We start from the raw sequence: 24,686 nt of genomic DNA on the forward strand, positions 1-24,686 counted from the left end.
AGGTGAGGGCCCTGGTAGAGTGGTGCCAGGAAAATAACCTCTCACTCAATGTCAACAAAACAAAGGAGCTGATTGTGGACTTCAGGAAACAGCAGAGGGAGCACGCCCCTATCCACATCGACGGGACAGTAGTGGAGAAGTTGGGAAGTTCCTCGGCGTAAACATCACTGATGATCTGAAATGGTCCACCCACACAGACAGTGTGGTGAAGAAGGCGCAACAGCGCTGAAGAAATTTGTCTTGGCCCCTAAAACCCTCACAAACCTTTACAGATGCACAATTGAGAGCATCCTGTCGGGCTGTATCACCGCCTGGTACGGCAACTGCACCGCCCGCAACCGCAGGGCTCTCCAGAGGGTGGTGCGTTCTGCCCAACGCATCACCGGGGGCAAACTACCTGCACTCCAGGACACCTACAGCACCCGATGTCACAGGAAGGCTAAAAAGATCATCAAGGACATCAACCACCTGAGCCACTGCCTGTTCACCCGCAATAACATCTGCTAAATATGTGTACTTGACCAGCACAATTTGATTTGACACCACAGTTTTCTGGCAGCGTCAGACTGGCCTTGTTATGTCTCTCAGTCCCGCATCCCTCGTCACCAGCCCCCAGTCGCCAGCCCCCAGTCGCCAGCCCCCAGTCGCCAGACCCCAGTCGCCAGACCCCAGTCGCCAGACCCCAGTCGCCAGACCCCAGTCCCGCGTCCCTCGTCACCAGCCCCCAGTCGCCAGACCCCAGTCCCGCGTCCCTCGTCACCAGCCCCCAGTCCCCAGTCCCCAGTCACCAGTCCCCAGTCACCAGCCCCTCGTCACCAGTCCCCAGCCCCTCGTCACCAGTCCCCAGTCACCAGCCCCTCGTCACCAGTCCCCAGTCACCAGCCCCCAGTCCCCAGTCACCAGCCCCTCGTCACCAGCCCCCCGTCACCAGCCCCCCGTCACCAGCCCCCCGTCACCAGCCCCCCGTCACCAGCCCCCCGTCACCAGCCCCTCGTCACCAGCCCCTCGTCACCAGTCCCCAGTCACCACCAGCCCCTCGTCACCAGTCCCTCGTCACCAGCCCCTCGTCACCAGTCCCCAGTCACCAGCCCCCCGTCACCAGCCCCCAGTCACCAGCCCCTCGTCACTAGTCCCCAGTCACCAGCCCCTCGTCACCAGTCCCTCGTCACCAGCCCCCGGTCCCCAGCCCCTCGTCACCAGCCCCCGGTCCCCAGGCAGAGACAAAGGACCCATCTAGAGATAGGGCCAGCCTCTCTTTCCCTCTCTCTTTGTCTGTCTCTCGCTCTATTCAATTCAATTCAAGGGGCTTTATTGGCATGGGAAACATATGTTTACATTGCCAAAGCAAGTGAAGTAGATAATATACGAAAGTGAAATAAACAAAAATTAACAGTAAACATTACACATACAGAAGTTCCAAAAGAATAAAGACATTACAAATGTCATATTATGTCTATATACAGTGCTGTAACATTTACATTTAAGTCATTTAGCAGACGCTCTTATCCAGAGCGACTTACAAATTGGTGCATTCACCTTATGATATCCAGTGGAACAACCACTTTACAATAGTGCATCTAACTCTTTTAAGGGGGGGGGGGGGGTTAGAAGGATTACTTTATCCTATCCTAGGTATTCCTTAAAGAGGTGGGGTTTCAGGTGTCTCCGGAAGGTGGTGATTGACTCCGCTGACCTGGCGTCGTGAGGGAGTTTGTTCCACCATTGGGGTGCCAGAGCAGCGAACAGTTTTGACTGGGCTGAGCGGGAACTGTACTTCCTCAGAGGTAGGGAGGCGAGCAGGCCAGAGGTGGATGAACGCAGTGCCCTTGTTTGGGTGTAGTAACGATGTGCAAATGGTTAAAGTACAAAAGGGAAAATAAATAAACATAAATATGGGTTGTATTTACAATGTTTGTTCTTCACAGGTTACAAATCTTGCTGCTGTGATGGCACACTGTGCTATTTCACCCAGTAGATATGAGCGTTTATCAAAATTGGGTTTGTTTTCTAATTCTTTGTGGGTCTGTGTAATCTGAGGGAAGTATGTGTCTCTAATATGGTCATACATTGGCAGGAGGTTAGGAAGTGCAGCTCAGTTTCCACCTCATTTTGTGGGCAGTGAGCACATAGCCTGTCTTCTCTTGAGAGCCAAGTCTGCCTACGGCGGCCTTTCTCAATAGCAAGGCTATGCTCACTGATTCTGTACATAGTCAAAGCTTTCCTTAAGTTTGTCAGTCACGGTGGTTAGGTATTCTGCTGCTGTGTACTCTCTGTTTAGGGCCAAATAGCATTCTAGTTTTCTGTTTTTTTGTAAATTCTTTATCTTTTCCTGCCTGTGCCTGCTGGTCAGCCTCTCTCTCTGCCTTTCTCTCTGTCTGTCTGTGTCTCTCTGTTTCCCTCTGTCTCTGCCTGCTGGTCAGCCTCTCTGTATGTCTGTCTGTCTCTCTCTGTCCCACTGTCTTCCAGGTTCTCTCCCTCTCTCCTTCATAGTCCACTGTGAGCCCAGCCACCTACTCCTACAGCTATCAGGCTCAACCACTTTTAAGGTCCCAAATGGCACCTTATTCCCACATAGTGGGAACCCTGTTCCCTAAATAGCTATTCCCTACCTAGTGCACTATCTACGGAACAGGGTGCCATTTGGGATGGAGACGGACAGTGTGGAATTTAGCGCTGCTTTGTTCTGTAGTGCTACGATACAGTCTGGCTCCTTTTTGGAGGAGAGGACAAGGGGAGGAGAGGGGGAGGATGGAGGAGAGGAGACGGGAAAGGAGGGGAGGATAGAATAGGAGGGGAGGAGGGGCGGATAGAAGAGGAGAGGAGGGGAGGATAAATGAGGCGGAGATAGAAGAGGAGAGGGGAGGATAGAAGAGGATTGGAGGAGAGGAGAGGGGAGGATAGAAGACGAGAAGGGAGAATAGAAGACGAGAGGGGAGAATAGATGAGGAAAGGAGGGGAGGAGAGGAGAGGAGAGGAGAGGGGAGGGGAGGATAGGATAGAAGAGGGGAGGGGAGGGGAGGATAGAAGAAGAGGGGAGGGGAAGGGAGGATAGAAGAAGAGGGGAGAGGAGGATAGAAGAAGAGGGGAGGGGGGGAGGATAGAAGAAGATGGAGGGGAGGATAGAAGAAGAGGGGAGGGGAGGATAGAAGAAGAGGGGAGGGGAGGATAGAAGAAGAGGGGAGGGGAGGATAGAAGAAGAGGGGAGGGGAGGATAGAAGAAGAGGGGAGGGGAGGATAGAAGAAGAGGGGAGGATAGGAGGGGAGGGGAGGGGAGGATAGAAGAAGAGGGGAGGGGAGAATAGAAGAGAAGGGGAGGATAGGAGGGGAGGGGAGAATAGAAGAAGAGGGGAGGATAGATGAGGAGAGGAGGTGAAAAGAATAGAGAGTGGGAAGTGAGGGAAGGAGAACTCTCCATACCTGGGGCTTCCAGAGGCCAGAACACAGCAGTAAAAGAGCCCCTCGTCTGTTCTCAAGTACATGTGAAACACCTTAATATCTACTGAAAAGTAGCGGAAATAGAGGAAAGACTTCACAAAACAGAATGTCCTTTTCCCTGATCTGCACCTAGCTGCATTCCAGCCTGTCTGCCTGGGGTCTGAAGCCTTTTCCTTCTAAGCCTTGTAACAGTGGGATCAGAGGGAACACACAGTCCTACAGTCTAGACAGGGACCTAGTCAGTCAGGCTGTCTGTGTTCTGGGGGCCGCGGGTCTGGTCCAAATGGCACCCTAATCCCTATATAGTGCACTACTTTTGCCCTGTGCCATTTGGGATGCAACCCAGTGCTGGGCTGGGTGACTGGCATGAGCCTGGCCAACCCTGTGCTGGGCTGGGTGACTGGCATGAGCCTGGCCAACCCTGTGCTGTGCTGGGTGACTGGCATGAGCCTGGCCAACCCTGTGCTGTGCTGGGTGACTGGCATGAGCCTGGCCAACCCTGTGCTGGGCTGGGTGACTGGCATGAGCCTGGCCAACCCTGTGCTGTGCTGGGTGACTGGCATGAGCCTGGCCAACCCTGTGCTGGGCTGGGTGACTGGCATGAGCCTGGCCAACCCTGTGCTGTGCTGGGTGACTGGCATGAGCCTGGCCAACCCTGTGCTGTGCTGGGTGACTGGCATGAGCCTGGCCAACCCTGTGCTGTGCTGGGTGACTGGCATGAGCCTGGCCAACCCTGTGCTGGGCTGGGTGACTGGCATGAGCCTGGCCAACCCTGTGCTGGGCTGGGTGACTGGCATGAGCCTGGCCAACCCTGTGCTGTGCTGGGTGACTGGCATGAGCCTGGCCAACCCTGTGCTGTGCTGGGTGACTGGCATGAGCCTGGCCAACCCTGTGCTGTGCTGGGTGACTGGCATGAGCCTGGCCAACCCTGTGCTGTGCTGGGTGACTGGCATGAGCCTGGCCAACCCTGTGCTGTGCTGGGTGACTGGCATGAGCATGGCCAAACCTGTGCTGGGCTGGGTGACTGGCATGAGCCTGGCCAACCCTGTGCTGTGCTGGGTGACTGGTATGAGCCTGGCCAACCCTGTGCTGGGCTGGGTGACTGGCATGAGCCTGGCCAACCCTGTGCTGTGCTGGGTGACTGGCATGAGCCTGGCCAACCCTGTGCTGTGCTAGGTGACTGGCATGAGCCTGGCCAACCCTGTGCTGTGCTGGGTGACTGGCATGAGCCTGGCCAACCCTGTGCTGTGCTGGGTGACTGGCATGAGCCTGGCCAACCCTGTGCTGTGCTGGGTGACTGGCATGAGCCTGGCCAACCCTGTGCTGGGCTGGGTGACTGGCATGAGCCTGGCCAACCCTGTGCTGGGCTGGGTGACTGGCATGAGCCTGGCCAACCCTGTGCTGGGCTGGGTGACGTGCATGAGCCTGGCCAACCCTGTGCTGGGCTGGGTGACTGGCATGAGCCTGGCCAAATATGTAGTATTTAGGGTCTCCCGAGTGGCGCAGCGGTCTAAGGCACTACATTGCAGTGCTAGAGGTGTCACTACAGACCTTGGTTTGATCCCGGGCTGTATCACAACCGTCCATGATCGGGAGTTCCACAGGGCGGTGCACAATTGGCCTAGCGTTCTCCAGGTTAGAGGAGGGTTTGGCCGAGGTAGGCCGTCATTGTAAATAAGAATTTGTTCTTAACTGACTTGTCTAGTTAAATAAAGGATAAATAAATGAAAATAAATTGAGTCTGCTCTGCAAGCAGGGAGGGATGGAGAGAGAGGCGTAGAGAGAGAGACGCAGAGAGGGGGAGGTGTTGGAGTCAGGCCAAAACATGAGCCATTCCTGGGACAGCCTGTGTACGTGTGTCTGCTTCCAAAGAAACACTGCAGGAGTGTTTACCTAACCATGCTAGTCTGAAGCTAGTCCACTAGCTAACCTCTAGACCAAATCACAGGCTAAACAACACTGATAGCAAGCTACAAGGGACTGACTGACTAACTAGCTGACTGACTGACTAACTAGCTGGTTGAGTGACTAACTAGCTGACTAGCTGACTGACTGACTGACTAACTAGCTGACTAACTAACTAGCTGACTGACTAACTAGCTGACTGACTAACTAGCTGACTGACTGACTGACTAATTAGCTGACTGACTGACTGACTGACTGACTGACTAACTAGCTGACTGACTCACTAACTAGCTGACTGACTGACTGACTGACTAACTAACTAGCCGACTGACTGACTGACTGACTTGCTGACTGACTGACTGACTAACTAACTAACTAGCCGACTGACTGACTGACTGACTGACTTGCTGACTGACTGACTGGGTATTATGAACAACTGAGAACAAAATTCTCTTAACACTGCCTGACTGACTGGCTGACTTGCTGACTGACTGACTAACTAACTAGCTGACTGACTGACTAACTAGTTGACTGACTGACTAACTAGTTGACTGACTGACTAACTAGCTGACTGACTAACTACCTGACTGACTGACTGACTAACTAGCTGGCTACCTGACTAACTAGCTAGCTGACTGCCTGACTAACTAGCTGATTGACTAACTAACTAGCTTACTGACTGACTAACTAGCTGACTGACTAACTAGCTGTCTAACTGACTGACTGACTAACTAACTAGCTGACTGACTAACTAGCTGACTGACTGATTGACTAACTAGCTGACTGACTGACTAACTAGCTGACTGACTGACTAACTAGCTGACTGACTGACTAGCTGACTGACTGACTGATTGACTAACTAGCTGACTGACTGACTAACTAGCTGACTGACTGACTAGCTGACTGACTAGCTAACTGACTGACTGACTAACTAGCTGACTGACTGACTAATTGATTAATTGACTAACTAGCTGACTGACTGACTGACTGACTGACTAACTAGATGACAGACTAACTAACTAGCCGACTGCCTGACTGACTGACTAGCTGACTACCTGACTGACTAACTAGCTGACTGACTGACTGACTACCCGACTGACTAACTAGCTGACTGACTGACTGACTAGATGACTGACTAACTAACTAGCAGACTGACTGACTTACTGACTAACTAGCTGACTGACTGACTAACTAGCTGACTGCCTGACTGACTAGCTGACTGCCTGACTGACTAGCTGGCTGACTGACTAGCTGGCTGACTAGCTGGCTGACTGACTAGCTAGCTAGCTAGCTGACTGACTAGCTAGCTAGCTGACTGACTGACTAACTAGCTGACTGACTAACTAGCTGACTAACTAACTAGCTGACTGACTGGCTGCCTGACTGACTAACTAGTTGACTAACTAACTAGCTGACTGACTGCCTGACTGACTAACTAGCTGACTGCCTGCCTGACTTGCTGACTGCCTGACTGACTTGCTGACTGACACATTTTTTTGCTGACTGACTGACTTGCTGACTGACTGACTGAGTAACTAACTAGCTGGCTGGCTGACTGACTTACTGACTAACTAGCTGACTGACTGACTAACTAGCTGACTGTCTGACTGACTAGCTGACTGCCTGACTGACTAGCTGGCTGACTGACTAGCTGGCTGACTGACTGACTGGCTGACTGACTGACTAGCTGGCTGACTGACTGACTAGCTGGCTGACTGACTAGCTGGCTGACTGACTAACTAGCTGACTGACTGACTGACTAACTAGCTGACTGACTGACTAACTAACTAGCTGACTGACTGACTAGCTGACTGACTAGCTGATTGACTAGCTGATTGACTAGCTGACTGACTAGCTGACTGACTAGCTGACTGACTAGCTGACTGACTGACTGACTGACTGACTGACTGACTAACTAACTGCTGTTAATGTATTTGGTAGCGACCGTCGGCTGGCTAGACCACAGTAATACAGCACTGTCTGTTGATACAGTATCGTATGACCACACAAGCCAGGGTCCATAGATCATTATGCCAGGCTGCCTGTGCTACAAACCAATACTACCCAGAGAGTGGACACAATGAAGGCTAATATGAATGGCCGGGAATGGGCCTGCCATGCCAAATAATGTCCCCACTTTTTGGCAGGGGGACACTATTTGGCGTGACAGGCCCTTCCCTGACCACAGCATAATAAGGATTACTATGTGTGTCTCTCACCAGAGTGTGATTAGTGTGTGACCCAAACATCACCCTGTGACCTGGCTGGTGGGATATGATGAGAAATCACTGTATTATTCATGCTTCCAGGCCTGGCTGCTGCTGGTCTGGGTAAGGTAGGGCTTGGGTAAGGTTTGGCTTGGACCTTCGCTTTGGGTTGGCTGGGCTGTTGGTGGGAGAGAAGAGATGGGATTGGTAGGGTAGGGCAGGACTTGGCTGTTGTTGGACAGAGAGGATGCTTTCTGACTTGGCTGGGCAGGGATTGGCAGTTGTTGGACAGAGAGGATACTCTCTGACTTGGCTGGGCAGGGCTTGGCAGTTGTTGGACAGAGAAGATACTCTCTGACTGGACTGGGCAGGGCTGGGTTGGGCAGGACTTGGCTGTTGTTGGACAGAGAGGATACTCTCTGACTGGACTGGGCAGGGCTGGGTGGACAGGACTTGGCTGTTGTTGGACAGAGACGATACTCTCTGACTGGACTGGGCAGGGATTGGTAGGGTAGGGCAGGACAGAGAGGATACTCTCTGACTGGACTGGGCAGGGATTGGTAGGGTAGGGCAGGACAGAGAGGATACTCTCTGATAGGACTGGGCAGGGATTGGTAGGATAGGGCAGGACAGAGAGGATACTCTCTGACTGGACTAGGCAGGGATTGGTAGGGTAGGGCAGGACAGAGAGGATACTCTCTGATAGGACTGGGCAGGGATTGGTAGGATAGGGCAGGACAGAGAGGATACTCTCTGACTGGACTAGGCAGGGATTGGTAGGGTAGGGCAGGACAGAGAGGATACTCTCTGACTGGACTAGGCAGGGATTGGTAGGGCAGGACAGAGAGGATACTCTCTGACTGGACTAGGCAGGGATTGGTAGGGCAGGACAGAGAGGATACTCTCTGACTGGACTGGGCAGGGATTGGTAGGGTAGGGCAGGACAGAGAGGATACTCTCTGACTGGACTAGGCAGGGATTGGTAGGGTAGGGCAGGACAGAGAGGATACTCTCTGACTGGACTAGGCAGGGGTTGGTAGGGTAGGGCAGGACAGAGAGGATACTCTCTGACAGGACTGGGCTGTAAAGTCCCTGGACGCACCATAACTCTTTCCGAGTTGGAAAGTTCCAAGTTTCCTATGACAAGCAGGACCCAGAATGAGGGAGGGAGGGAGATGACAGTGTTTTTAAAACAGCATCCTACTCAGCCAGGTCTGTTAATTAGAACTAAAGCTTGTCTGTAACAGAAACCACTCAGGTCGTTCCGTAACAAGCCTTCTCTTTCACCTGAGGCGTTAGATTGACGTCACCTGAAATCAAAGCTGGGGTGTAGATTTCAAGGATGTGGGGGGCTGGGACAGCTAGATGTCGCTACTAGAGCCACATTACGAGCTGAATGGCTAGTGGTTCAAATGGGTTCAACACCTACTGGAGAACACACTCACACATTGGCTGGTCACCACCACTTATGGTTTTCAATGGTTACTTCTCAAATGGAACCCTATTCCATATAGGCCCTGGCCAAAAGTAGTGCACTATATAGGGAATAGGGCCCTGGCCAAAAGTAGTGCACTATATAGGGAATAGGGTGCCATTTGAGACGCTGACCCATTCAGGTCAATGGAGGGTTGACAGGTTAACGGGGCCTGTTTGAAAGGTCAGAGGTCACCTCTGAGTGACACCTCTTACCCAGCTTACCTGTTTAAGTACCTTTACCTCAGCAACTAGACAGTCAGCTACAGATGGAATTACATCCGATGGAATGGGTTTTATCTGGTTGGTTTGTAGCTAGCTCCTGTCCAATCACCAACCAGTGTTGTCATCTGTCAGTTAAACCTGGGAGTTATAGACAATGAATCTTAACATTTCTATGGTTATATATGCTGATCCAGAGTCAAGACCGGACCTCTAGACATCTCTGGGATTGTCCTGTCCATAGATCCCTTTATCTTAAAATGTTCTTCTTCTGTCTTCTCTGTGTCTGTCTACAGAAGTTCCCGGAGCTGAAGTTCAAGTATGTAGAGGAGGATCAACCTGAAGACTTCTTCATCCCGTACGTGTGGTCCCTGGTCTTTAACTCTGGAGTGGGTCTTCACTGGAGCACGACAAACATACAACTCTTCAGCATGGACTCTGCCTGAGGGAGGGGGTTCACGCTGAGGGAGGGGGTTCACGCTGAGGGAGGGGGTTCACGCTGAGGGAGGGGGTTCACGCTGAGGGAGGGGGTTCACGCTGAGGGGGGGGTTCACGATGAGGGAGGGGGTTCACGCTGAGGGAGGGGGTTCACGCTGAGGGAGGGGGTTCACGCTGAGGGAGGGGGTTCACGCTGAGGGAGGGGGTTCACGCTGAGGGGGGAGGTTCACGCTGAGAGAGGAGGTTCACGCTGAGGGAGGAGGTTCACGCTGAGGGAGGGGGTCACGCTGAGGGAGGGGGTTCACGCTGAGGGAGGGGGTTCACGCTGAGGGAGGGGGTTCACGCTGAGGGAGGGGGTTCACGCTGAGGGAGGGGGTTCACGCTGAGGTGGTGTTTCACGCTGAGGGGGTGTTGACGCTGAGGGTTCACATGTGTGTGTGCGAGTCTGTTTATTTGTGTGTGTGTGTGCGAGTCTGTTTATTTGTGTGTGTGTGTGCGAGTCTGTTTATTTGTGTGTGTTTGTGGGAATCTGTTTATTCGTGTGTGTGTGTGTGTATACCCTGCTTTGGAAGTGCCTCTACCCCCACAGACAAATCCCTGTCTTACTATGGTATGTTGGACAGGACATCTGATACCTGTCCTGCTCTTCAGATAGTCTTTTCTCCTGTGCTTCCACAGCCTGGTTATGTATCACACCATGGTTCTGATGGTGAGCTCAGTGTTGGGTCTGTTTTCACATGGTTCAGCTCCACACCTCAACAGCAGCACTGAATATAAGGGATGATACTCTTGACAGAGACACAGTTTTGATCCTCAGTCTCTATCAGGTTCTCTAACTTTTTTTCCTCCCCTCCAATTGCCCGCGATTTATTTGGGTTAGCTTAAAAAAAACGTATTTATTTTTTAAGTGACGTAGTTATTGGTTTAAGGTTGAAAAAAGTTCAGAGAGAATTTAGAACAGGTCACCTGAGGACAGGTCAGTTGGTGACAGTTGATGACAGTTGGTGACAGCCTAAATGATTCTTGTCTCTGTAGCCTGATCCCAGATCTGATCGTAAACAGATTCTGGGACCAGGCTTTTTGTCTCACTGTCCTCACTCCAGTCTTTACCACGGTAATCAGTTACTTTCAATAGGTTTAAACAAGGGTTCTCGTTTTTCATCAGTTTTCATTTTCAGTCAGTTGACCCAATGTTCTTTTGTGCACAATCATGTTTGTTTATTTGCATGTTTTATTTGATTCATTTTTTTATTAATGTATTTATTTTCATATCTGGATATTTGCCCCACCAAAACAACAACAACATGATAAACAACAACAACATGATAAACAACAACAACATGATAAACATATCCTTGTAAACCTAAATCTAAACGTGTTTTTTTTTACACACTATCTTATTTAGCAGAAGTTATGTAGTTGTCTTAGTGTCAATATAGAACGACAACAACAGCTGACAGTTTTACAAATTCAAAGTTGAATTTAGGAAGCATAATTATTATCTATAGAAAAATAACTCTAAACTGTATAGACTAAGTGTCATGTTTATTTAGTCTCAAAGGGCACCCTATTCTCTAATAGTGCACTACTTTTGACCAGAGCCTTATGCACCCTGGTCAGAAATAGTGCACTATATAGGGAATAGGGTGCCATTTGCGATGAAAGCCCAATCTTGTACAGGTCAGAGAACGCATAAATATTATTTTATAGACATACAAACGCATGTTTGTTGCTTTTGACAAACGTTCAACCATATCAATCTGAAGGGAAGATGTTCCCTAAGGGTGTCCCAAATGGCACCCTATTCCCTATATAGTGCACTACTAGGGCCTATAGGACTCTGGTCAAAAGTAGTGAACTATCTATGCAATAGAGTGCAATTTGGGATGCTTACAAGGTCACTTTGAATATTTTCTGTTCTGCATAAACTGACAAATATATTTAGAATATATTTATGTATGCATCAGCATCAACATGACATGCAAAATAAAACATGATTGAAAGACAACTGCGTGCGAAGTGTTTGTGTGGTTGTGTGGTTGTGTGGTTGACCTCTCCTTTCTGTAGTGTGCACTCATTCACTACGACACGTACATTTAAAACTATTAGATTGGTGAAGGCGTGGACTAGAGGGAGTTTTCATATACCGGTCATTCCCTTTCAAGTCCTAAAAGGGAAGGTAACAAGTGCACACTTCGGGAGAAAGGAGAGACTATTGGGATACACTCATAGATTTCCTCTCTCCTTGTATTAGCTAAGTAATGAGAGTCTTCTCTGTAGTGAATGAGTGAGTGAAGTACTCTTCTTGAAAGCGTTATCTTTGATTTATTTTGGGGTTATGACAGCGGTTTTTATCTGAAGAAGAATGGATTAAAACATAAATCCTGCTGTTTCCATACAAGTCAGTGATTCTGGAACATTCACTCAGGTAAAGACAACTTCTTATGACCTCTTACAATCACCTCCCCTTCACCCATACTCTCTCTCTACTTCAAATGAAATGGTTCTCTTTCCCTGTCTGTAAACTGACACAAATAAATAAATATAAACCTGTTGTAAAATTGATGCACGATTTTCTTTTACTTCTCAGAAAAAGATGGATTGGTAAATGTGTATCTGTGTTTTCCTCTTTCAATGACGATGGAGTGAAGTGGATGAAACCACTTAGGTTGCTGGAGTTAACAGGATGCTGTTTGTATTTGTGCTGTTGAAGGGGATGTCCTCCTTTCCCCTCTTTAGTCTTTTGATTTAATGGCTGGAAAAACATTTTCCTTTCTGAAGAACAATAATAATTGAAGTAATTACATTTTGAAAAATGACCAATTTGACAGGTAACATTTCAACTCCATTTCTGGGTTGGTTGCTGCAAAGCTTGTTAGAGGCAGTACGTACAGTGCTTTCAGAAAGAATTCAGACCCCTTAACTTTTCCACGTTTTGTTACGTTAAAGCCTTATTCTAAAATTGATTAAATTAATTGTTTTCCTCATCAATCTACACACTATACCCCAAAATGACAAATCGAAAACAGGTTTTTATGTACATGTTTTTAACATGTATTAAAAATAAAGAGAAATGGCTTATTTACTTAAGTATTCAGACCCTTTGCTATGAGACTCGAAATTGAGCTCAGGTGAATACTGTTCCCATTTTTCATCCTTGAGATGTTTCTGCAAATTGATTGGAGTCCACTTGTGGTAAATTCAATTGATTGGACAAAAACCAAGCCGTGAGGTTGACAGAATTGTCCGTAGAGCTCAGAGACATGATTGTGTCAAGAAACAGATCTGGGGAAGTGTACCAAAAACGTTCTGCAGCATTGAAGGTCTCAAACAACACATTGGCCTCCATCATTCTTAAATGGAAGAAGTTTGGAACCACCAAGACTTTTCCTAGAGCTGTCCACTCGGCTAAACTGAGCAATCGGGGGAGAAGGGCCTTGGTCAGGGAGGTGACCAAGAACCCAATGGTCACTCTGACAAAGCTCTATAGAGTTCCTCTGTGGAGATGGGAGAACCTTCCAGAAGGACAGCCATCTCTCCAGCACTCTACCAAGCCGGCCTTTGTGGTAGAGTGGCCAGATGGAAGACACTCCTCAGTAAAGGGCACATGACAGCCCGCTTGGAGTTTGCCAAAAGGCACCTAAAAAGACAGACAATGAGAAACAAGATTCTCTGGTCTGATGAAACCAAGATTGAACTCTTTGGCCTGAATGCCAAGTGTCACGTCTGGAGGAAACCTGGCACCATCCCTACGGTGAAGCATGGTGGTGGCAGCATCATGCTGTGGGGATGTTTTTCAGCGGCAGGAACTGGGAGAATAGTCAGACTAAACTATCGAGGCAAAGATGAATAGAGCAAAGTACAGAGAGATCCTTGATGAAAACCTGCTCCAGAGTGCTCAGGACCTCAGAATGGGAGCAAAGGTTCACCTTCCAACAGGACACATTACCCTAAGCACACAACCGAGACAACGCAGGAGTGGCTTCGGGACAAGTCTCTGAATGTCCTTGAGTGGCCCAGTCAGAGCTCGAACTTAAACCCGATCGTACATCTCTGGAGAGACCTGAAAATAGCTGTGCAGAGACGCTCCCCATCCAACCTGACAGAGCTTGAGAGGATCTGCAGAGAAGAATGGGAGAAACTCCCCAAATACAGGTGTGCCAAGCTTGTAGCATCATACCCAGTAAGACTCGAGGCTGTAATCACTGCCAAAGCTGCTTCAACAAAGTACTGAGTAAAGGGTCTGAATTCTGATGTAAATGTGATATTTTCCGGGTTTCCTTTTTATAGGGTGCCTGCCATTTGGCACACTACCCGGTTGACAGCCTTCGACAGGTAACCTAGTGGTTAGAGTGTTGGACTAGTAACTGAAAGGTTGTTAGATCAAATCCCAGAGCTTACAAAGTAAAAATATATCGTTCTGCCCCTGAACAAGGCAGTTAACCCACTGTTCCTAGGCCGTCATTGTAAATAAAAATGTTAAAAGATTTTTTTTTTTACCTTATTTAACTAGACAAGTCAGTTAAGAACAAATTCTTATTTTCAATGACAGCCTAGGAACAGTGGGTTAACTGCCTTGCTCAGGGGCAGAACAACAGATTTTTAACTTATCAGCTCTGGGATTCGATATAGCAACCTTTCGGTTACTAGTGAAACGATCTATTACAGAACATTTACTGTAATGTTCTACACATGTAAATGAGATGTAGAACTGTGTACATAGCACATGTAACTATACATAGAATCTCAAAGCAAGTCTTGTGATGTGAGGAATTCCCCTGTGCGTATTATGGATGCAATTCTGCCTTTAAAAAAAGTGTAATTAACTGTGATATGGTTGGTTAGGGGATGTTTGTGTATGCGATTTCCATTGCATTCCTTCTGTAGTGCTTAGTACATAAAATACTTCTTTAAACAAATCTGTCAGTCGAATGTGCAAGAACATGCAACACTGCTGTGGTGGAAAAAGTACCCAGTTGTCATACGAGTAAAAATAAAGATACCTTAATGGAAAATTACTCAAGTAAAAGTGAGTCACCCAGTAAAATACTACTTGAGTAAAAGTCTAAACGTATTTGGTTTTAAATATACTTAAGTATCAAAAGTAAAAGTATAAATAATTTCAAATTCCTTATTAAGCAAACCAGATGGCCTCATTCTTGTTATTTTTATTTACTGATAGCCAGGGGCACACTCCAACACTCAGACTCCAACACTCAGACTCCAACACTCAGACTCCAACACTCATTTACCAAAAAAAGCATGTGTGTTGAGTGAGTCTGCCAGATCAGAGGCAGTAGGGATGACCAGGGATGTTGTCTTGATAAGTGCGTGAATTGGACCATTCAAAATCTAACAAGTAGCATTCAAGCATTCAAAATCTAACAAGTGGGCTACTTTTGGGTGTCAGGGAAAATGTATGGAGTAAAAAATACATTATTTTGTTTAGGAATGTAGTGAAGTAAAAGTTGTCAAAAATATAAATAGTAATGTAAGTACAGATGACCCCCAAAAAAGACTTTAGTACTTTAAAGTATTTGAACTTAAGTACACCAATGCAACTTTGCAGCCTAGGCCTACCCTTGGTTACCACTTGAGAATGTGGTAACTATGGAATGTCTTTCTTTATTCTCCTTTGCTTGCAGTTTGGTTCTATCTGCTCTGAGATCAAATAATGAATCATCTACTTTTTAATTCAACTTTAAAGTTCGCCTAATTTATTATCACTCTTATCTGTGCAGTTGCTTGACATAAGCGTAGGTCGCCATTCATGTCGCATAAAATATTAATCACATTCTGTGCATGATTGTTCCAGTGGAGTAATCTTGTTTAATTGCTTATGCATGAAACCAGTCCAGTGTGTTAATAAATTACATTACTAAAGGTTATCTACACTTTTCATGGCTGAAATACATTATTATCATGTATTTCCACTTACAACACTGTGCTATCCACTTCCAATGCATGCAAAGTAGGCTACATGCGCGTAATATCAATCATCCTTAATATCTGCTTGATATTATGGATTATCGAAAGTTAAAATATGTTAATAGTTATCTTTTGTATTTCAAACTGAGTTTTGTTGTAAGGAAATTGAGAATATTTGCATATGTATGAATAGAAGGCATAATCCTATAGTAATCAGTAGATTGGATAGGCCTACCTACATTATTTTGTTTTTATCCATTCAAAATGAAAACGACTTGATAAAATACTTCCTGCATGTAGTCTGTGGGAATCCACTTTTTTTCATTACAAACAGAGATAGCTTCAGTTTCCTATAAACTTCTTCTGTTGTGAACAGTGGTGTAAATTACTTCCAGACTACATAAAAAAATGTTTGCGGGCTGCTGCCGGCAGGGTTGGTTGAGCTCGAGCTCTCGTGCGGCGCCAGTGGGGAATCCGGTGGAACAATGAGACTTGAGCCATTGACTAGCGACGGCGCCTCCCATCGCGAACACAACACACATATCCCATCATCATTACCATCATCCATCCCACTGCCCTGCAGCGACGCTCACTGCCTAGCCTGGCTTGACTGGCACCTAAATTAACATAGGACCTGCTGTCTGCAGCTTCCCCACCCCAACTGACCGCTTATCGGACACAATAAGGCTACAGCGGCAGGCATTCTTCAGTTCACTCACAGAGTCAATCAAACCTGTCTGTCCAGCGGCCACCAAGTCAGTTTAAAGGACCAGATGTTATCATTCCTTTTGCTTGAGGTGTGTAACATTGAGCAGGGGACTCAGGGGATGTACCCCTACTAGTCTGTAGACTTTGGGGTGGGGACTCAGGGGAGATAGCTCTACTAGTCTGTAGACTTTAGGGTGGGGACTCAGGGGAGATAGCTCTACTAGTCTGTAGACTTTGGGGTGGGGACTCAGGGGAGATAGCTCTACTAGTCTGTAGACTTTGGGGTGGGGACTCAGGGGAGGTAGCCCTACTAGTCTGTAGACTTTGGGGTGGGGACTCAGGGGAGGTAGCTCTACTAGTCTGTAGACTTTGGGGTGGGGACTCAGGGGAGGTAGCTCTACTAGTCTGTAGACTTTGGGGTGGGGACTCAGGGGAGGTAGCCCTACTAGTCTGTAGACTTTGGGGTGGGGACTCAGGGGAGGTAGCTCTACTAGTCTGTAGACTTTGGGGTGGGGACTCAGGGGAGGTAGCTCTACTAGTCTGTAGACTTTGGGGTGGGGACTCAGGGGAGGTAGCTCTACTAGTCTGTAGACTTTGGGGTGGGGACTCAGGGGAGGTAGCCCTACTAGTCTGTAGACTTTGGGGTGGGGACTCAGGGGAGGTAGCTCTACTAGTCTGTAGAATTTGGGGTGGGGTCTCAGGGGAGGTAGCCCTACTAGTCTGTAGACTTTGGGGTGGGGACTCAGGGGAGATAGCTCTACTAGTCTGTAGACTTTGGGGTGGGGACTCAGGGGAGGTAGCTCTACTAGTCTGTAGACTTTGGGGTGGGGACTCAGGGGAGATAGCTCTACTAGTCTGTAGACTTTGGGGTGGGGACTCAGGGGAGGTAGCTCTACTAGTCTGTAGACTTTGGGGTGGGGACTCAGGGGAGGTAGCCCTACTAGTCTGTAGACTTTGGGGTGGGGACTCAGGGGAGGTAGCTCTACTAGTCTGTAGAATTTGGGGTGGGGTCTCAGGGGAGGTAGCCCTACTAGTCTGTAGACTTTGGGGTGGGGACTCAGGGGAGATAGCTCTACTAGTCTGTAGACTTTGGGGTGGGGACTCAGGGGAGGTAGCCCTACTAGTCTGTAGACTTTGGGGTGGGGACTCGGGGGAGGTAGCCCTACTAGTCTGTAGACCCTACTAGTCTGTAGACTTTGGGGTGGGGACTCAGGGGAGATAGCTCTACTAGTCTGTAGACTTTGGGGTGGGGACTCAGGGGAGGTAGCCCTACTAGTCTACTACTACTCTCACAGTTCTGGACCATTTCCGGAGACCTTCTCCCTTACCTCACCTCGCTCATCAACTCATCCTTGACCGCTGGCTACGTCCCTTCCGTCTTCAAGAGAGCGAGAGTTGCACCCCTTCTGAAAAAACCTACACTCGATCCCTCCGATGTCAACAACTACAGACCAGTATCCCTTCTTTATTTTCTCTCCAAAACTCTTGAACGTGCCGTCCTTGGCCAGCTCTCCTGCTATCTCTCTCAGAATGACCTTCTTGATCCAAATCAGTCAGGTTTCAAGACTAGTCATTCAACTGAGACTGCTCTTCTCTGTGTCACGGAGGCGCTCCGCACTGCTAAAGCTAACTCTCTCTCCTCTGCTCTCATCCTTCTAGACCTATCGGCTGCCTTTGATACTGTGAACCATCAGATCCTCCTCTCCACCCTCTCCGAGCTGGGCATCTCCGGCGCGGCCCACGCTTGGATTGCGTCCTACCTGACAGGTCGCTCCTACCAGGTGGCGTGGCGAGAATCTGTCTCCACACCACGTGCTCTCACCACTGGTGTCCCCCAGGGCTCTGTTCTAGGCCCTCTCCTATTCTCGCTATACACCAAGTCACTTGGCTCTGTCATATCCTCACATGGTCTCTCCTATCATTGCTATGCAGACAACACACAATTAATCTTCTCCTTTCCCCCCTCTGATAACCAGGTGGTGAATCGCATCTCTGCATGTCTGGCAGACATATCAGTGTGGATGACGGATCACCACCTCAAGCTGAACCTCGACAAGACGGAGCTGCTCTTCCTCCCGGGGAAGGACTGCCCGTTCCATGATCTCGCCATCACGGTTGACAACTCCATTGTGTCCTCCTCCCAGAGTGCTAAGAACCTTGGCGTGATCCTGGACAACACCCTGTCGTTCTCAACTAACATCAAGGCGGTGACCCGTTCCTGTAGGTTCATGCTCTACAACATTCGCAGAGTACGACCCTGCCTCACGCAGGAAGCGGCGCAGGTCCTAATCCAGGCACTTGTCATCTCCCGTCTGGATTACTGCAACTCGCTGTTGGCTGGGCTCCCTGCCTGTGCCATTAAACCCCTACAACTCATCCAGAACGCCGCAGCCCGTCTGGTGTTCAACTTTCCCAAGTTCTCTCACGTCACCCCGCGACTTTGGGGTGGGGACTCAGGGGAGGTAGCTCTACTAGTCTGTAGACTTTGGGGTGGGGACTCAGGGGAGGTAGCCCTACTAGTCTGTAGACTTTGGGGTGGGGACTCAGGGGAGATAGCTCTATTAGTCTGTAGACTTTGGGGTGGGGACTCTGGGGAGGTAGCTCTACTAGTCTGTAGACTTTGGGGAGGAGACTCAGGGAAGGTTGCCTGCTAGTCTTCTCTACTCCCCACACCTTATAAAGCCCATTTCTCAAAGCATTTTCTTTAAATGAATGACATTCAAACCTTCTGGTGAATTTGTACAAGGCCTATTTAGTTTACCTCTGAAAGAAATGCATGAATTAAGCTACATATTATCATGCATAAATGTATCAGTATTTCAAAAATGGCCAGTGAAAGTTTACATTTTCCCATGCAGCACAATAACATAAATAATATGCCTGTAAACCCCATAGTTAATGGGCAAGGAAACCTCTCTCAACCGGTGCTCCAATCCATACGGTTAACCAGTGTTAATGGCGACTTGGAGGTAGGCTACTCAGACAGACTGAGATGAGGCTACAGTGTCACTAATCTACTGTACTGATTGGCACCAGTCGCCAGTCTCTGACGTAAACAGAGTCGACATCGACAACATAGAGATCCTATTAAATTGACTAATTCTATGGTCCACAACCCAACTGTTTGGAATGATCAAAGCAAAAAGTGTTGTACGACAGCCGTGAACTTGTCTGTGATGAGTAATGTAAAGCCTAATAAACAATGTTTATTAAACATGTAGGCAACCTACATCAGAATCCCTTTTATTGGCTAAGTACACATACCCAGAATTTTTGTTGTTGATCCGGTGCAGCTTACAATAGACAACTTTTAGAGACCGAAACAGACAGAGGAATTTACACTAGGTTACATCCTGTACATTACATACATCAATGGGTTTCACAGGGTAATAACTTTCTTTGACCAGAGGGAGGCAATAGTTTGTTGAGCTCATTCATGGGAAAAAGGTTCAGAGACATGCAACTAGGTTATTCAACATCAAAGGGAAACATTATATAAATATCCCAATAATAACAATAACAGTAATGATAATAATGTGGATGTAATGATGTTATTATTATAATATCAACACTTATTATAATTAGGCATTTTTTATTTTTTTTTGTTACTATTATTATTATCAGTAATTTTGTTGTTATTATTGTCAGTAAGGTTATTGTTATTGTTATCAGTCATGGTATTATTGTTATCAGTAATGTTATTGTTATTATTGTCAGTAATGTTATTGTTGTTATTATCAGTAATGGTATTGTTATTATTATTATTATTATTACTATCAGTAATGTTGTTATTATTATCAGTAATGTTATTGTTATTATTATCAGTAATGTTATTGTTATTATTATCAGTAATGTTGTTGTTGTTGTTATCAGTAATGTTATTGTTCTTATTATTATTATCAGTAATGTTATTGTTATTATTATTATCAGTACTGTTATTGTTATTATTATTATTAGCCGACTATTATGATCAACGTAAATCATAGTTATTTGTATTTAGGCCTACTTCATTAATGTGATCATATGGCGCAAAATAAATATAAAGTAAAACAAACGTTTTGTCAAATATTACCGAGAGAGAGACCGAGAAGGTGTTTCATTTCTACAGTAAATAGCCATTCTAGCGCCATGTTTGATTTCCCACACGATCTTTTCGCATTATTTACAACGTTTTTCTTTTGTAATTTTTGGAAAATGTAACTTTCCTACCAAACGATGTCTCTGTATGTAGCAGCCTAAGCTACTTGATCTCTTGTTTGCGCAACACAATCACTTTTTTCAAGCGACAGGGTGTCTAGACACCCACGTGACGGGGCGCGCCAATGCGCACTGGAGACTCAGAGCTCAGAGAGTTAGAAAGAGATAGCGAGCAAGAGAAGGCAAGGGCACTTCAACTATTCGCGTCATTCGCAGACGTTTTCTGAAGATCGCATCACTTCTTTGTCGCCACTCAAATCGCTTTATTCCTTAGTCTACGGAAACCTCATTCAATAAGTGTCTGGATTAATTTATAAAGGGCTATTTCGACATATAATTCTGGTACAACGGACGGTAGACGGGGACTCTGTGCGACTACCCTACTAAGGCAGATTTCTGTCTGGCACTAAAGCGGCTCCAGTTTTGGATTTGCTACCTAGTTTTGGATCTGTTTAGGGGATCCTTTCGTCCTCTTGTAACGTCTAAATCTATATTGAAGATCTCATCATGTGCAGACAGATATGACATTTAGAAGATAAAGGATAAAACGTAGACAACAGCCTGTGTTAAAGCCTTTTTGCTGTCGGATCAAGGAATGTGTGGATTATTTTTTTTCTAATGAAAACTGGACAGCTTCGTTTTTTTTCTCATGGATATATAACCTAATTCTAGTATATAACTAGGCAATTTATCTGCTCCAAATTACACAGAAACCCAACTCGTAACCATATGCGTAAAATATCATCTGTTACAATGTTTATCTTTCTACATGGGCTACTGAATGAACGGAACGAATGAAGCATTTCATGTTCACAGTAGTTCAACGTTGTAACAAATTCTTTATGCTGCTATTTTGTATTCTAGATGCTCAACGTTCTTACATTGAAAAAGGTTTATATTTCGATATAGCTGCATTTTAGTCGGACCATTATAGGTTTATAATTCCGTTAAGGTGATGGTTCATTTCTCCTTACAGAGAAGGTTACTATCACGACTGGAGCCTTGATTTTTTTTTGCGGGGTTTATTTTTTTATTTTTATTAAAGACTGGCGTATGCTACAGATTTTCTTGCCTTCTCCAACTCCCAGTTTCTCCATACTATTATCTCAGGCTGCTTGTCATTGCCTGTACACGGATCCCGGAATCTTCATGATTTGCGTACATCATGCTCGTTTTTTAGCCGGGAAACCCTCTTTTCGTCCCGCATGTTTAGGACCAAACGAACTGGGCTCGTCCGGCGACTCTGGAGGAGCCGTGCGCCGGTCGAGGGCGACGGGGATGCGGATACACGAACGCATGGATCCGGGGGTTGCTGTATGGGTAAATCGACGAAGGTTGCAGGAAAAACTAGCGCCGGAACGGATGCTGAATTGAAAGCCCTGACCCACTCGACACTGAAACAAATAAAAGAGAAACAATTAGAGTGGCTCTTGCAAGCGGTCGAGTCAAAGGGGGGTGCGCGGAGCCCCTGCCTGCTCCTACCCAGCAAAGTGGACACCAAACTGGGTCAGCAGTCTTATTCCCTCCCCTTGCTGCTCTACAAAGTGTTTCGGTGGCCGGACCTCATGGATTGCTCGGAATTAAAAAGGCTATCTTGCTGTGAATCCTATGGGGAAATTAACCCAGAACTCGTTTGCTGCAATCCGCACCACATGAGCAGGCTTTGTGAACTCGGTAAGTTATTTCTAATTTTTTTAAACCAAAGATTATAACGTGAAAAATAAATCGAAATCAGCAATTGCACTGTTTAATATTGTGTGTGGGTAAATTGATTGGCATGTAAACTTTCCCAGGCACAATTACCGGTTGTGTCAATTGCAACGCTATAGGTCAGACTTGGTTGGTATGACGTTTTAGCAGCACAACGGTTAGCATAATCACTATTTCCTTAAGGTTAGATGTATAATTATTCTATCTAGGATATGGGAAATGATTCAACATTTGCTTTAAAGGGCCCCTCACAAATCCAAACAGTTGCTATTATATTATGGCCTTATTATTTATAGTAAGCGGTAGACGTATTTAATGGTGTGGCCAAGCTTCTTTTTTAACTATGAAAGTCAGTTCATTAAGAACAAAGTATTATTTACAATGACGGCCTATGAACCGCGGGATAATTGCCTTGTTCAGGGCCAGATTGACAGACTTTTAGCTTGTCCGTTTAGGGATTCGATCTAGCAACCTTTCAGGTTATTGACCCAACGCGCTAACCACTAGGTTACCTACTGCCCCTAGTTTGGCCTACTTATTGTTTTTAGTTATAGATTTGTTTGCTTTTATATTTAAAAAAAAATCTAAACTGCAGAGGGGATCTTGCTCTTATTTTGTAGGTTGCCTATACCATTATCTTCTGTAGAATGGATGTATTAAACCCCTCAAATCTAGATGTGGAGTATTCGAACAAGGATGGCTTCAAACATTTATAGGAAGTAGTCAGGGGTGCGTTTTGTCACATGAAAGTACATTTATTTGATGGAACGTGACCATATTTTCATGTAAGGCTACTTGTAATAACAAAGAAGATGCACAATATTCAACTATTTAAAATTTCCTATCCTTGACCTCGATGTATCTTGTTGTATTTGACAGTCAGTCTGGACCAAGTTAGTTTGCTTGCAGCCAGGCAGCGATTCCGATTGGAGTGTCCTGTTCTGGTGTGAGCAAAGAGGCCCGTATCTCCCACAGCCTGAGTCGGAGCCTAGTCAGATAGCCGCCTAGAGGCTGGCGCCAGCCGGCCCTTGTTTATCTCTTCGTCAGATATCAAGGCAATCGCCGCATGGCTGCCTCGCTGCCTGCCCTGCCTCCAACCCCCACTGATAATACAAACAGTTTTCCAAAAAGAATGCCAACTGTTATCATACGTTTCATCTTTCCCTGGACGCTTTTTCTCATGCTCTGTTTTGCTCTGTCTTTTCTTTCTCTCTTCTGTCTATTTCTTTCTTTTCATTTCAGAGTCCCCCCCCCCTCCTTATTCCCGATATCCAATGGACTTTCTTAAACCACCCGGTGAGTTTATTTTTAATTTTTCTCATGAATGTTAAGGTTTTTGTGGTTTGTATTTTTTCAGCATATGATTTTCCACGGTCATACACTTAAAATCAATACAAGTTCATATATATATATATATTTATAGTTATGTACCATTTGTGAAAAATATAACTGTATATTATAAAGTTTATAACAATGTTATTACAACAAAGTTTATATCAACATTATTACAACAACACTACACTTTTGCCTGGTAATTTCTAAATACTTCTGTGAGGATATGGAAATGTTCTGTTAGATTTATGGTGCTAGTCAGACTGAGAGAGGGCTGTCTGGGCAGCGCCAGGGCCGACCAGGGCCCTTTAATAGAATGGCGGGTAGCCAAGGCCAGGGCCCATTCCAGGCTGGCACCAGCTCTGCAGTGGTTGTCTGTCTGCACAAACTTTTGGCCGGAGGGGGTGACCTAGCAGGACAGATAAACAGTATTGGCACCAGAGGAGAGAGAGGAGACACACACAGGGAGGTAACATATACACACACATGCAGGACACACGTACGCAAGTGCCAGTGTGTGTGTGTGTGTGATTGTGTGTGTGTGTGTGTGTGTGTGTGTGTGTGTGTGTGTGTGTGTGTGTGTGTGTGTGTGTGTGTGTGTGTGTGTGTGTGTGTGTGTGTGAAGGGGTGGTGCCGTCTGCAGGGAGGGGAGAGAGCTTATGGGAAATGTGGATCACAAACACAAGGGGAAAAACAGAAAGATTTATGGAGCCATGTTTTATCTGTTGAATGAATCTGACTGTAGATTATGGCTGAGGGTTTGGGAGTGTCACACTGCTGTGTGTGTGTGTTCATGTGCGTAGAGCTTTTGTGTGTCCATGCAGGCCTGTCATTAGGTCTGTGAGCCATTTTTAGAAGGAAGTCTATTATCTCAAATATATATATATATAGCAGTATTTGTCTGCCAAAAAGGGAAGTTGGAAGATTAAACTGCTGTGTTTGCAGCTATAGCCAATCATGAGACTCATCCAAGTCTCTAATATGGGCAGATAGATGTTTATTTTGTTTATTTAACTAGGCAAGTCAGTTAAGAACAAATTCTTATTTACAACGGCAGCCAACCGGGGAACAGTGGGTTAACTGCCTTGTTCAGGGGCTGAACAACAGATTTTTACCTTGTCAACTCGGGGA

The 24,686-nt window shown here is 46.5% G+C and overlaps 2 protein-coding genes across 4 annotated transcripts in view; both read left to right on the plus strand.

Moving 5' to 3' along the window:
* Window positions 1-9,725, plus strand: part of dym (dymeclin) — a 236,771-nt gene extending 227,046 nt beyond the window's left edge. For all 3 annotated transcript variants that reach the window (XM_071340876.1, XM_071340858.1, XM_071340867.1), the window contains exon 17: window positions 9,539-9,725. In XM_071340876.1, coding sequence (XP_071196977.1) covers window positions 9,539-9,688 — 150 coding nt within the window. In that variant the 3' untranslated portion in view covers window positions 9,689-9,725. The remainder of the gene's footprint in view (window positions 1-9,538) is intronic.
* A 10,996-nt stretch (window positions 9,726-20,721) lies between these two features.
* smad7 (SMAD family member 7) overlaps window positions 20,722-24,686 on the plus strand; it is a 55,217-nt gene continuing 51,252 nt past the window's right edge. Inside the window, exons 1-2 of the mRNA XM_071340902.1 lie at window positions 20,722-22,187; window positions 23,466-23,519. Of these exons, the coding sequence (XP_071197003.1) occupies window positions 21,719-22,187; window positions 23,466-23,519 (523 nt within the window). The 5' untranslated portion in view covers window positions 20,722-21,718. The remainder of the gene's footprint in view (window positions 22,188-23,465; window positions 23,520-24,686) is intronic.

Source organism: Salvelinus alpinus, chromosome 1, assembly GCF_045679555.1.
Source record: "Salvelinus alpinus chromosome 1, SLU_Salpinus.1, whole genome shotgun sequence".
Taxonomy (NCBI): Eukaryota; Metazoa; Chordata; class Actinopteri; order Salmoniformes; family Salmonidae; genus Salvelinus; species Salvelinus alpinus.